General features: G+C 45.2%; 1 protein-coding gene across 1 annotated transcript in view; it reads right to left on the bottom strand.

Annotated features, from left to right (window-relative positions):
• pard6gb (par-6 family cell polarity regulator gamma b) overlaps positions 1-9,842 on the bottom strand; it is a 29,473-nt gene extending 19,631 nt beyond the window's left edge. Inside the window, exons 1-2 of the mRNA XM_012838975.3 lie at positions 9,489-9,842; positions 5,023-5,245 (exon numbers count right to left, since the gene is read on the bottom strand). Of these exons, the coding sequence (XP_012694429.1) occupies positions 5,023-5,245; positions 9,489-9,563 (298 nt within the window). The 5' untranslated portion in view covers positions 9,564-9,842. The remainder of the gene's footprint in view (positions 1-5,022; positions 5,246-9,488) is intronic.
• Between the last annotated feature and the right edge of the window lie 4,492 nt (positions 9,843-14,334).

The following is a 14,334-nucleotide window of genomic DNA, read 5'->3' as shown; positions in this document are numbered from 1 at the left end:
GACTGCTGTCTTTCTGTGTGTGTGTGTGTGTGTGTACAGACTGTCGTCTTTCTTTGTGTCTTTGTGTGTGTGTGTGTGTGTGTGTGTGTGTGTGCAGACTGTCGTCTTTCTGTGTGTGTGTGTACATGTGTGCAGACACATCTCTACAGTTGACAACTATAGCAAGCAGAGCAAGGAATGTGTGTACAAGCACGTGCACATTACACATGCCGAACACTAGTGCATGTGTGTGTTTCTCTGTGTGTGACGCATGTCCTGAGCTGTGTGTTAATGCATTATGTGTATGTGAATCAAAACACTGGAGATCACTGGTCAGATGTTATTGAGGAGTTCAGGGAAAGGTGGAGAATAGCATTGCTGCAGTAAAAACGGCTCCCGAGATAACTCAGGCACATGTCTGACCAAAGAAACAGGACAAGGTTATGGTCGGCCAAATCCCATTGCACTCCTCCAACACACACACACACACACACACACACACACACACACACACACACACACACACACACACACACACACACACACACAGAGAGAGAGAGAGAGAGAGAGAGAGAGAGAGAAACAATGGGAATATTGTCACATAGAAGGTGGCGAGTATGAAACATGTTCAAGGCTAATTGTTTGAAGGCCAATTTCAACTACGGTGAGAAAACACCTATCTCCATAGGGTCTCAGAAGAAGACAGTACACATACAGTACACTCTTTATACACATAAAGAGTCAACAAGAGAGTCAACAAGCTAATCTCCTAAATCTCCTAAACCTGTGGTCTGTACCCATAGCACATTCTACACATGGTGATGGGGGGAACAGGGCACAAACAGGGATGTTTGAACAGACTAGGCAAATACGCTTGTTGACAGATGCTACACCTGCAGTCTGTTCAAACTCTGAAGCTTCAAATGGACAAACACCACTACTGCACGAGTCCTCTTGGGCAGCATTCCTAAGGGTGTCATGTCTTAGACGAGCTCTTCATAGAGTTGGGTCTAATAGGTGCATGTGGGGGGTGATGAATACATGTTTCATACTGGCATTCGACCAGGGTTAAACCGGTGTTGATTTTTTTTAGTATGAAAAGTCGGACCGGATAATTTGACTCCACTTCTCAACTCACCACTTGACCTGGGTATGCCTCTCGCTAACGTAAAGTTTGACTATACATCCCCTCTTCAACAGACAGGCTGAGAGGCAACCCCCACCCCCAAATCTTTCTCCATCTCCTACCCTACGCATTTCATTTCAAATGGGCCTCGTAGAGAAAGAGGGCAGAGGAACGTCAAGCATGCAGAGTTGAAATGCATTCTGGGAACACAGACTCCAGCCAGTCCGGCCTGCTGTCACATTGAGCCTCGGGAGCAGTTCGTCAGTGGTGAGGAGGAATTACACTGAAGAAACAGAGAGAAGGGTGTTTTTCTACTTGAAGGAATGTTTGACCATTGACTAGAATAGAGCCAAGAGTAGAGGCGGTCGTCGGGGCTAATGCTGCCAGGGAATGCCTGACACACTATTCTCTGAAGCCTGGCACAATGAAAGGCCAATTTGAGTGTACTGGAGCTTTGAAAACACATTTACAACTCAATGCTGCGATCAAAGTGGAAACACACGCAGGGAGAAGCATTCTGGCTGGAGTTCCAAAGCTCCGTTCACATCTTTAGAAATAACAGAATTACAACACACACACACACACACACACACACACACACACAGCATACTTAATAATCTTTTGAGTTGAGAGGAAGCTGCCCAGGAAGAAAGCTACTTTAAATGTGCGGAGTGAAGGAATGACACTTTTATATTCAGTCTGTGCCAGCCGTTTGACCCTCAATAACAGTTTTAAGAAGCAGATAATGACAGAGAAATGAGAAGTGGAAAAAGCAGGATGTTGGAATGAGCGTAGAGAAAGTGTAGACTGCCCCACTCACACAGATCAGTTCAACACCTGGAACTCCCAACTAAACCCATCCACCTCCACGCTCTCATGGTCTTGAACACAAATGTAGCAACATCACCAAAACACAACACCGCAAAGCAGCAGTACAAATGATTCTAGCTTAGGTTGGACACTAATGGTGTAAGGACACACACACACACACACACACACACACACACACACACACACACACACACACACACACACACACACACACACACACACACACACACACACACACACACACACACACACACACACACAAACACACACACACGCACACGCACACACACACACACACACCCACCCCTGGTGGCAATGTCAATATAGCCTTGACCTAAATTCTACTCCAACCAAACGTGTGTTTATTTTGAAGGGGTTGTGTGTATGGTCTAAACCTGATAACAATGTTGCTTTCTCCCATGGAGGGTGGGCAGGGGGCTGGCATTCATTAAGCCTGCTTAAACACAGGGGGCCCAGGACAGTCTGTGCTCACCACTGTAATCTATGTCACTGTAAATGCACCTGTCCTTTTTAACACAGCACATTAGCTGGATTTGTATGGCTTTTCATGCATTAGGCTCTCAGAATTTGTGTCTGTCAAACAGAATTGCAGTTTTAATGAAGTCTTACAATTGCAGGAATTATAAGGGAACTTTTTCTCTGTGGTTTCCAGTTGGAAAGCCCCATGTATGGGGAGGACAGAGGACGGTATAATAGGGTCACCTCAGAATCAACAACACAGAGTCGCTAAAGCAGGGCTCAAACTAGAGAAGACATTTCTATATACCATCTACACCTCTACTTTAAAGTATGGAATATTCCACATCCAAACCCAGGCAAACTGTATATTCCAATAGTCTGTGAACCGTGTGAGAGAACCAGCTGCTATGCTGCTGATTGTACCACTGCCAATACAGTCAAACACTACACATAGTGGATGTGTAAGAGTTGATGTGTGAGTGTGGATGTGGATGTGTGAGTGTGGACATGTTCCTGTCCTAAGCCACCAGACAGGCCTGGTAAAGAGTCATTGCCCTGAATATTGATCAGCAGAAACCTCAGCTCACATTAGGCTCAAATATTCACTTGTGTGTGCCACCACACACACACACACACACACACACACACACACACACACACACACACACACACACACACACACACACACACACACACACACACACACACACACACACACACACACACACACACACACACACACACACACACAGTATGGCCTTGGGCTCTAGAAAGCAAACAATGGGAATTCTTCATGGTGCTATATAAATGAATGGAACTCTATTGATTTCTTAAGCGCTGCTTGTCTCGGACTTCCACAGCTATGGGGGAACAGCCACAGGAAGAACCTGGGGGAAACGACCCGCCATGCAGTACACATAACCGGCCTTCAAAGAGTTCACGAGAGGAGCAGTCCCCTGATCTCGCCCTCTCTCCCTCGCCCTCTCTCCCTCTCTTGCTTAACAGTCTTGAGAGGAGGCCATCACTGAGGGAGACACTGGATATGGGACTCAGAACACGTAATGGGCTTGGTGTACGCTGACCTTTTGACCCCATGTCTGTGTGTCTGTGAGCGAGAGTGTGTGTGAATGGAGAAAGAAAGAGAGAGAGACAAAGAAAGAATAAAAGATTGAGGTCTGACTCCCAAACACACAGAAACTGCTGACCATCCAGACCATAACAGTGTCTATTGTGACTAAGACAAAAAGGACTGTTCCTGCACAGCTGATAAGCCCTCCTCTAACGGTGCAACAACACCAAACCCAAAGCGTGTCCAGGTACCGGGTAAACTAAACAGGTCTCACATAATCTAAAACTAAACACCAGCGCTTTAGTTCATTACAATATTGTGTATTTCCCTCTCATTCCTGAGCACATCAAAGAGGCATTAAACCCGTAGCCTACTTCATGCTGACAACCTAGGCTAAACAGAAGCCTGTTAAAGAGTTACTGTATATATGTGTGAGATGCCAGGCTGCTGTCTGCTGACTATTCTAGCGTATTCCACAGGTTTCATACTGCCGTCATGTTCACTTGTCACCACACCAACGGATGTGTAGGGGGGGTTCCAAAATGGCCCCCAGGCCAGGGCCTCAGTGTGCTCAGGCATGCAGAAGAATGAGGTTAGCTGAACATGATTGGGTGGGAAGGGGCTTGGATGAGACCAAATGACTCAGATGCAAGTATTACTCTTGGTCGCTGTCATTCTTTCTCTCTTTTTTTTCTCTCTCTACATGTCTTTTGTTCTAGTGGTGAATGCACCAGTATGCCAGTGGACATACCCCCCCACCCCCAACTCTGACCTACTTTCAACAGACCAGGGGCTTTTCCTTTTGACAACAGATAGGACTTATCCATCAGACACAGACACACATACTCAGACACAGGCCTAAGACCAGAGCTGACCTGCTCCTCCTGCCAAGAGGTAAACAAAACAGCAGGCTGCCCATGACCGGGTCTTTAATCAAAAATCTGTTAGAAATTAATATTGTGGAACCACTAGAAAAACAAAACCTTATGTCTGGAACATGTCTTGATTAATATGAGCCACAGGAAGATCAGTGTGAAACTACAGATGTGTGTGCATGTGTGACAGAATGAGTGAGAGAGTGAGAGAGTGCGAGTCTCCGATGATAATGTGCCACAGCAGAGCATTCCCACAGGAAGTGTGGTTCAGTGAATGCTGCCATCAGCAGTAGCAGCTCTTCCTGCAGAAAGAAAACCCAAGTCTGGGGACAGTAGTGCCCCATAAACTCCCTCACAACAGCCAACACTCAACTCTTTAGACCAAACGTCCAGGAGACTGTCAATGTTTTTAGTTTAGTGGTGAAAATGAAGCCTTTCTGTACCACTTTAAAAGGGGAGGACCAACGCTGTCCTGGGCTTAGGAATAAGACAGAAAGAAAAGACAGGAAATGAGACCTGTTCAGAGGGCATGGGAGCAGGAGACAGACAGACATATATAGACAGAGAGAGAGAGAGAGAGACATGGAGAGACAGAGAGAGAGAGAGACAGACAGACATGGAGAGAGAGAGAGAGAGAGAGACACAGAGACACAGCACCATACCTTGTCTCTGGATGAAGACCCTGAGAAGGGGATGGGCAGAGGTGACAGCCTTGCAGAAGTTGTCGTCATTGTTGATGGGCAGCAGGTCTCCGTGCACGTCTGCGTAGCCGATCATGACCTCCATGTTGGCAATGCGGTGGATGTGCATGATCAGATGGTAAAACTCCTCAAACTTGCCTGGCTTCACACGGTCCACAGAGAACCTGCGGAACTCAGCTCCATACTGCACATAATTACAGACACACAGACACAGACACACACAGACACACACACACACACACAATTAGCTAAACAGCATTTCTCGAACTTATGCAGTGAATGAGATGACATGATCAAATGACACACATTTAAATAAACTTGAACAAATGATTTATTGAACCCATCGTGCAGACAAATGCAAACACACCCACGTGTATAAACTTGCCCATACTTGCACGTGCGCACACACACACACACACACCCACACCAGCAGGACATTGGATTTGGCTGCTCATCATGTGAACACTGCTGTGTTAAGAAGCGCCAAGGCTCATTTATCAGATTCACTCTAGGGCCCTCAGGAGAGCCGTCTCAACACTGGGGGGGTTAAACAGGCACAGCCACACACACACACACACACACACACACACACACACACAGACACACACAGACACACACAGACACAGACACAGACACACCAGCTCCTGGCACTCAAACCCACATTATTACACTCATTCTACATTCAACTCTTAATCACAGCCGGTCACGCAACATTTGAAACGCTCTTCCCATCTAGGGTGCTAACTGCTAAGACTTGAGTGATGGAAAGCTTGACTGAGAATAGCCTTATTGCTAATAATTTGCCCATCAATACAGATCTTGCTTTATTTGTGAATTTTTGGTAACCTATGATTCAGTGTTGTGAAAAGAGGATAGGCTTGTTGACAATAGAACAATGTGTGTGTGTGTGTGTGTGTGTGTGTGTGTGTGTGTGTGTGTGTGTGAGAGAGTGTGTGTGAGTGTGTGTGAGTCAATGAGAGGGAGTGCATGGATAGAGCCTCGTCCAGGCAACATAGAATGAAATAGTGAACAACAGAGGTAATAGTTGTCACGACTAAGCACTTTCTGCGCCATCTCCCTCTCTCGCGCACACACACACACACACACACACGCGCACGCAGACAGCATGACACACAAACACACACGAATACAAAGGCTTGTATGACTTGTGGATGTATGCACAGACACAGAAACACACAGGCTGGGATCATACACACAGGCTGGGCTTAGTCGCTCCCTGTAGCCGTTCTGTTTCATCACAGCAGTAATGAGTGAGTGTGCTGCAGAAGTATAATTATGCACTCAGAAACGGAGGCAACCATTAAAGCAGCACATCATCACGTGAACATCAGACTAGAGGGGGAGCAGGGCGGGAGCAGGAGCTGGAGGTTTGGGCTGAGGAGCAGGTGCTCAAGTCAAAGTTCCAAAGAACAGACACACACATCGTCTCTCTCACATGTGCACACACAGAATATATATATTTATGGAGAGAGAGAGAGACAGAGTCTCAGTTTCTCTCCCTCACAGAGACTCCACATATATTTGAGAATGTAGATCCTTCTCTTGCCAAGATAGAAGTTAGCAAAGCTACAGTGCTATGTTTAGCAGCCACTCTTCAGAGATGGGGACTAACTTGTTAGATAATGAATAGACATTAGAACACATTGCACCCTGGGGACGAGTATGAGGTAGCACTGTCATAGGATTCTGCCCGAGGCCCAAAGACTAATATTTACGCAAGAGATGCATTGCAGTCAGGAACGGCTCTGAATTCTATAGAACTAATTCTGGGGTCAATACTGCGAGCGAGTTGTTGGATTAGATCTGGTTTTCTACTGAAGGCTAAATATGTAACAGCTTCAGAAAACATCCATGTTGTAATGGGATTAATGTGATCGAGCCGTTTGCTAAATGTGCTTCATGCTCTCCCCCTAGGCCTCCTGCTGTCGCTGAGCATGCTCAGACACGGAATGGAACTCTCCAGAAACGGATCCACACATCAGTAACAATGACAGAACGGTCTATTCCACTCCTCAGAGAACTCTTACGTGTTCAGGCAGGAACACGCACACCACTGAGGTCTGACACACACACACACTCCAGGCCTCATGACAAACGGGATTAACCCTTCTCAGCTACATTCAGGTATGCTACGCTCATATTAGCTTGTGTTTTGGAGGTTCCAAATTGTGTCATTCCAAAAAAAGCAGGAGAACGTGTTAAGGCCAACCCAGCAGAGGCCGAGAGGCGGGCTTACGCTGCTGGACGTCAAACAGCAGATACATCTTAAGACACGGGAGCCTCCCCTTCTTGATAAGGAGGGATAATAAAAACAAAAACAGCAGACTGTCCCAGCTCCGCTAATCTTTCCGGGGCCACCTGTTGTACAACACTATCAGCGCCTGGCCCAGCGGAGGACATGAGCTCCATGACAACAAAGACCCCCGCAACCTCACGGCGGTAAACTCCAGTCAGTTTCCAGGAAAAGCTGTGGAAAAAAGACTCCTTGTGTCATGTGGGTGAAAAGATTAGTGAGTCATGGTGCTCTTCTCTTCTCAAGTCATATTGGTTGGGTGCCAGTTCTTCTCCGTGTGTATTGCTCAACCCAGAATGAATAGAACACAGGTGATGACACATTATGAGGAGGCCTTCTACATAAAGGCTGGCCTGATACCCTCTTACTCTTCAGCCTAGTACAACTGACCAGCACTCCCATCACAGGTTGAGTGGGTTGGCTCTGAATACCCATCAGGCTTTTTCACAGTGTTCTTTTGTGATAACTTCTTTTCATAGCGCAGGCCAAGAACTCTCGTGCCCGTCCTGTGTTCTTACAGACTGTGAGAAAGTGGCTCAATCTGCATCTCATTCCCCTTCTTTCAGACTGGAGGATCTGTCTAGTTTAGGGGAGCAGTCTAACCCCAGATTGGAGAGAGGGGTGTGTGTGTGTGTGTGTGTGTGTGTGTGCTGGGGGTTTTGTGGGGTCTTCAGAGGCCTCCTTTCATAGATGATGGGAACCTAACATTCCAGTCCCTGCTATGAATCAAATGATTGCTGAAGCTCTGGCTGCCTCAAACAAAAGATAGACAAGGAGGTGGGCACTATGCCCAGGGCAGGCACTCTTCTGATGAAGGCCTTCACAGACATGGCACATTGTTATGAACCCTGTCCAAACCAAATTACAATCCTAAACCTGGTTTGTACAACATCACCACCTGTACCATGATCTCATGGTAAAGCTAGGCTGTGTACCAAGGCCAGGCTCAAGAAGTTGAAGACTCTGAAGGTCCTGGTGTATCGTATTTAGCCTACTAAATAAAAATAAGAAATCACGGACATAAAGTGAAAATTAAAATGTAGCTGACATACGTAGCCCAAGTCACAGGTCGTACTTGCACTGTTGCTCAAGTGTTTTTCACTATCCCAAGACACCGCGTCACCCCTGAATCACGCCTGAACTTATTCACCAGACAAGCAGAGCAGCAGCACTTTATCTCTGTGACAGATATTGAGCGATTCCTTTACATCAAGATGGGATGTCATTATCTGCCCATGGTTGTAGGCAGAAGGGAGGCCGGTATGGTCCTGTTCGGGTGGAACTTAAAGACCCACTGCAATGTATCAGTCTTAAGTCAGTTTTAGTTCAGATTTGGTAAACGATGTAACCGAAGTACACTAACTAAAAGCCCTTCAAAGAGTTCGCGTGTTAGGCCATTCATTTAGTTACCAGACCAGTTATTCTCCATAGCAATAACACAACGTCGTGCAACGCTAAGCCCGGGTCATCAACTCGAGGTATTTGAGGCCATTCCGACAGACACAGCTAGGAATGGTAACATAGTAGCCTTGGGTAGTCTACATGGAAGAAAAAGTTTCGGTCTTGTCAATTTCGGTGGCATTTAATGGGTGATAAAATGTCAGGGCAAACTCCTGGGAACATGTTTTAGGACCGAGCACGTCAGATCCCGTTTATATCCAGAAACTCAAAAATTAGGAGGCCATCTGATATAGCGTATTACAATCCAGCATTTCATGATAGATTGGGGAGCTGAAAACATGACGCTCACTACACCATCTAAAGCATCCGAATTTTATACAATAGTGTAGCGGAGTATTGCCAAAGAGAGTTTTTGAGGGAAAACAGGAGCATCACATCACATGGGCTAGGCAAACATATCTAACCAGACATTCCAGATTTGCAACAAAGAATTCTAGAAGGAACAAACTTATTTCACCAACGCCACTATTCAAAACTTGGTTGCATGGTACTATAAGTGTTTCACAGACCGTATTTGTAAAAATCAAAACGATTAAAGCTTTTCCACCTTCAGTCGTGGACATCGGTGAGTTCGTGTTGCACTTTCGGATAGAATTTCCCTGATAAATAGTTTCTCTACAGTCTATCGTGTGGCAAAATAATCTTAACCTACCTTGCTTTTGACTTCAACGGCGTTGCAGTCCAATTGTCGTAAAGACGGCGATTTGTTAGCGATAATCCGACTCATTTTTGATTTCTCTTTTTAAAAGTCAACACTTTTGCCCGCTTCACGGGGCTACTCGGTTAAAATCCCGCGTCGTGTAAATGGAAAAGTTTTCCCTCTGCAGGTGTTGGACGCCTATATTCCACCTACGAGTGGTAGAATCCGTTCGGCTGTTAGTGAAACTTCAGCAGAAAAATTAAATGTTATGAAGAAATCAGCTATTCGGACTGGGGGAGTGGGTTAACTTTTAAAATGACATCATCGCTGCGCCCCACAAGCACCAGCCCTCCTACAATATGGTCAAGAAAACCATGAGCGGTTATACTCCCACACACCAGAGGACGCGCTTTTACATGTGCTATTTAGCTACTCCCCCCCCCCCCAAGCAGCCTGCATAACAATTTTGATTGTGTTAGACTACATATACCTAATCTTTTGTTTGGATAAACTGTAAGATACATTTCATTATTTGTCAAATCAACCTATAGCCTCAGAGTTCTTGTTACATTTTTTAAATCAAATAAAAATCTAGCTGGGTATATGAGGGTAAGAAATCCTTAACATGGGCTACAGCCTATGACGCAGCCTACTAATCGCGAGGCATGGGTTAGCTGAGAGATGCCATTCTAAATTCTGTTACACGATCGGGTCACCTGGGTGTCTCCAAGGCTGTGTTCAGCCCCGACAAAAACTAGCAAATCAAAACAGTGATGTGTTGGACACCCTGTTGTCTTAAGCAAGCAGCTGCAAAGGCCATTTTTTGCGTTCTTTTCGGGGGGGGGGGGGGGAGTCTAATGGAGGAGTCTAATGAAATCGGTTGAAATACGTGCTTTTTTAACTTTGTATTCTTATCTTGCATTTGTAATGGACTTGCATCCATTATGCGGACCACCTTTTAAATACGGTGGGGTTTATCTACATGTCGCTGCTGATTGGGTAACACCTCTGACACACCCACCAAACGAGAGAAAACGCACCTTAAAGCCCGTTGCACATTGTTTCGAGGAAACGTGTCGTTCAATCCGGAAACCGTAGCAAAACAGTGCAGACCATTTTCGGATTGAACGTGCCCCGGGTTTACTGCGATCTGGCAGCCTAGTGGCGCCAAGGCGGACAGCCGCAGCCGCAGCCGCTTCGTCCTGCTGTTATGGTCAGTTCGGGCAGCCCAAACCACTCCCTCACCACAATAAATAGCCTATTAGGTGCATTCCTGTCACATATAAGGCATATAAGATTTTCTATATTAAATTATTTGTATATCAAGACAATATTAATGCAGCATAACATTATGCTTAAATGAATAGGCCTACAGGCCAGTGTATAGTACAGAATCTATTAAAGGGCAAGACGTCATGTGATAATTACAATGCAATGCAAAGGTTTGCCAACTTGCACAAAGTACCCTTAGCTGTATTATCAATACAAATGATAGGCCTAGACCAGGCTTCTCTAACTTTTTAGAATTAATTGAGCAGTTAAAAACGTCACGATTTTATGTAAAAAGAGTGCTCAAACTCCGTAGATAATTAGACCTCTGCTGCCGTCATGTGGTGTGGTGCCCCCACACGAGCAAATTGTAGGCCCTCGATATAGGCTACACCAGGCATCGTTCTCCCTGACCACTAGATGGCAGTGTAACACCGTGCCATCATTCATCACAAAGTCTCCAATGTTAAACAGAGATGCACCAATAAGCATTTTAGTAGAGGAAATAGATTTTACGGGTGAAGGTTATACAGGCAGAAATAACAGAATTGTGTGTGTGTTTGAGGGGGGGGGGGGGGGGGGGGAGAGAGAGAGAGAGAGAGAGAGAGAGAGTATGTTTTTATTGTTGTTTGTTGGCCAAAAATCATTTATGATCATTATTACATTGGGATACTTCTGTTTCCTCCCATGTTGATGTTGGTGTTGTGGCACAAACTCTTTATTTGAGTTCTTGTTTCCGTAGTCTTTTTAGTGTTAACTGGATGGAGGCCTTCTTGCTGTGTTTCTATGTGTGTATGTGAGAGAGAGAAGTGATGAGGGGATTAGAGGGCCCTTTAGGGGGTCCCCACCTAGCCTGACCAACTCTGCATCACAGCCCAACCCCTCTCACCTCAGCGTTCCCAGCCGGGTGACCCCCCCCCCTCTAGTCCACTAGGCCACTCCCTCTCTCTCGTCTCCTCAGGTCTGTACGGTGACATCCCCCCCCCCACACACACACACACTGCCTCTCTCTCGTCTCCTCTCAGGTCTGGGTATGTTGAGACGATGGGAAACAGATGCAAGGGGAAGAAATGAAAGAAAAAACCTTCAACCCACATTCCTGTGTCTGGATCAGGCCTCCTGCTGGCCTGGATGGGGCCCCATAGGCCCTGGGGCGCTGGTGGAATCTATCAAACCAGACCAGAATCAGAAGAGACCAGAGGAGAAAGGACCAGGTTCAATGAGTACAAAATCTCTACAAAATACATTCATTTACAAACATCAAGGTAGCACTGCAAAATATCAACTGGTAACCTGGTATAGTGAATAGGTTAAGCAAAACCACTGCATCCCCCCTTTGTTCACCAAACTTAGACCAGGCTCCTGATTTCTCCTCAAGAAAATGCCCCGGCCTCCCCCAATGTACAACAAAGGTGAAGTACCAATTAGGCCATGCGCCTGCGTTGTCACTAATAAACATTAGCTTCACTGTGTGAGTTGCATGGCCGTCTCCTTATTAGGGAGCTAATCACTTCTGGCTCTGAAAGGGGTGTGGGTATCTTCAAGAACAAAAGGTATGATCTGCACTGCTTCTAAATGGATGCACATGTGTTATACTGATGTAACACTGCACGTTGCTCTGAGCTGAAACTGGGACTTTTCTTTTATTCCACATTCTTGTTATCATAGTGTAAAACATCTACTGTAACAGTCATGCTTCCTTTAGAGCTCAAGAAACTAACATCCAGCACCAGCATGTGTATGAATGTTAGCTACTTTAGTACTACATTGGAGAAGAGAGTGGATCTCTTGTCTGTCCACGTTGAGTCATATGTGGACACAGCAAACAGATCCAGTCTGTTCCCATCATTGAAGTCACAGGAAAGACAAAATGATATATTTCAATAACAAAACAATAGGTGATTTTTTTTGTAACAAAAAATAATTCATGTTCTATCTCAGTTTGCCAGTAGAGAGCACAAAGACCCCATTGGATAGAACAGTTTCCCAGCAGTGACACATAAAGCAAATAGGCTTGTTGAAACAGATTATACTGCCTTTTCATTAATCTAGTCGTGCAGTGAAAAAAGGATTTTTTTCTTTGATATAACCATGCTCTCTGCTAGGCATGTTCTTCACCATATTAAAAAGATGCACCTCACTGAAGTCAGGGATCATTTTTTTTCTCAGAATTCCTGAGCTCCGACTTTAAGTGATGTTTAATTTGCAATTTTCTGAGTTGTCTGGTATGCGGCATTAGATCATATCATCTAATCAAAACTATGATATCATGGTGATTGGCTAAGAGCCACATCGGTCACATCCCAGTCCTTTCCTTGCAGAGGGAATGACGCCTCCTGGCACCCATCCGTCTTCCTCTCTTAGGCTGCCCAGCACCTCGCTATCCTATCATGCCATTACACTGACCATGACATCCTGAACACACTGGAACCACAAGAATGGCTTGCAGACCATCCCAGACAACAGATGAAGGTGTCAGGTTGCATGTCCAGCCCCACTGTGTATGACTCTTGTGTGTATATGCCTTAGTGTGTCCCAAGACTCGTCATCCTAATCATGAGATTCATTTCCATACAAAGAATTGGGATTAACGATTTCATTCCCAAAAAAATGACAATAAGAGCCCGAACCGCACAACAACTTGTCCAAGTCCAAAACCCATGTATTAACATTGAATGCTATAACTACTTTACATCTTAGTTGCTTTTTAGGCTTTGTTAAGCAGAGCAGATTTGTACATAATCTAAATAAACCAAAATGAACATGTTGACCTTCTGTGGTTTGAGCCATTTCTCTAGGGTCTCCAGCATGTTTCCAGCATGTTAGCACGTCCCCTCAGAGGTAGCGTTTCCTGCACAAATGCACATGTACTCTCTTGCCAAGCTGACAATCAAAGGAAACCCTGCTTGGCTGCCATGCCACCACAATAGAGGATTTAACACCATTACTGAGAGTAAAAATGCTGATCCTCCTGCATGGCCCCTTACACACACACACACACACACACACACACACACACACGCATTCACACTCTTACACACACACACGCATTCACACTCTTACACACATGCATTCACACTGTTACACACACACGCATTCACACTCTTACACACAGACGCATTCACACTTTTACACACAGACACGCATTCACACTCCTACAAACACACACGCATTCACATTCACATTCATTCACCCAACACATCTGGGTGCACACACTAGAATGCACAAAGCTACTACACAGATACTCATGAACACAAACATTCACCAAGAGTGTAAACTTGATTTTATTGTGTTCTCACTTCTAATCTGAGACAAGAACAAAACTGTTAACACCAAACTCTCAATCCCATTTCAGACTTAATCTGAAGAGTCACGCTTCCAATCCAGCAAGTCTCATCTTGCTGAGAAGAAGTGAAGCTAATTCATAAGAATTCAAATGAAGTTTATGTGCATTCCTCAGTATGTTTTATGCTCTATAATCCCTCATCCTCTCTGGTGATTATTCAGTCTATGAATATCCTGACATTGCATAAATGTACGTATATGTGTATGACTGTCTTTGTAATTGTGTGTGAGAGCCTGTGCACCT

This window comes from Clupea harengus, chromosome 19 (genome assembly GCF_900700415.2).
Source record: "Clupea harengus chromosome 19, Ch_v2.0.2, whole genome shotgun sequence".
Taxonomy (NCBI): domain Eukaryota; kingdom Metazoa; phylum Chordata; class Actinopteri; order Clupeiformes; family Clupeidae; genus Clupea; species Clupea harengus.
Note: the sequence above shows the minus strand (reverse complement) of the source record. Positions and strands in the feature narration are given on the sequence as shown.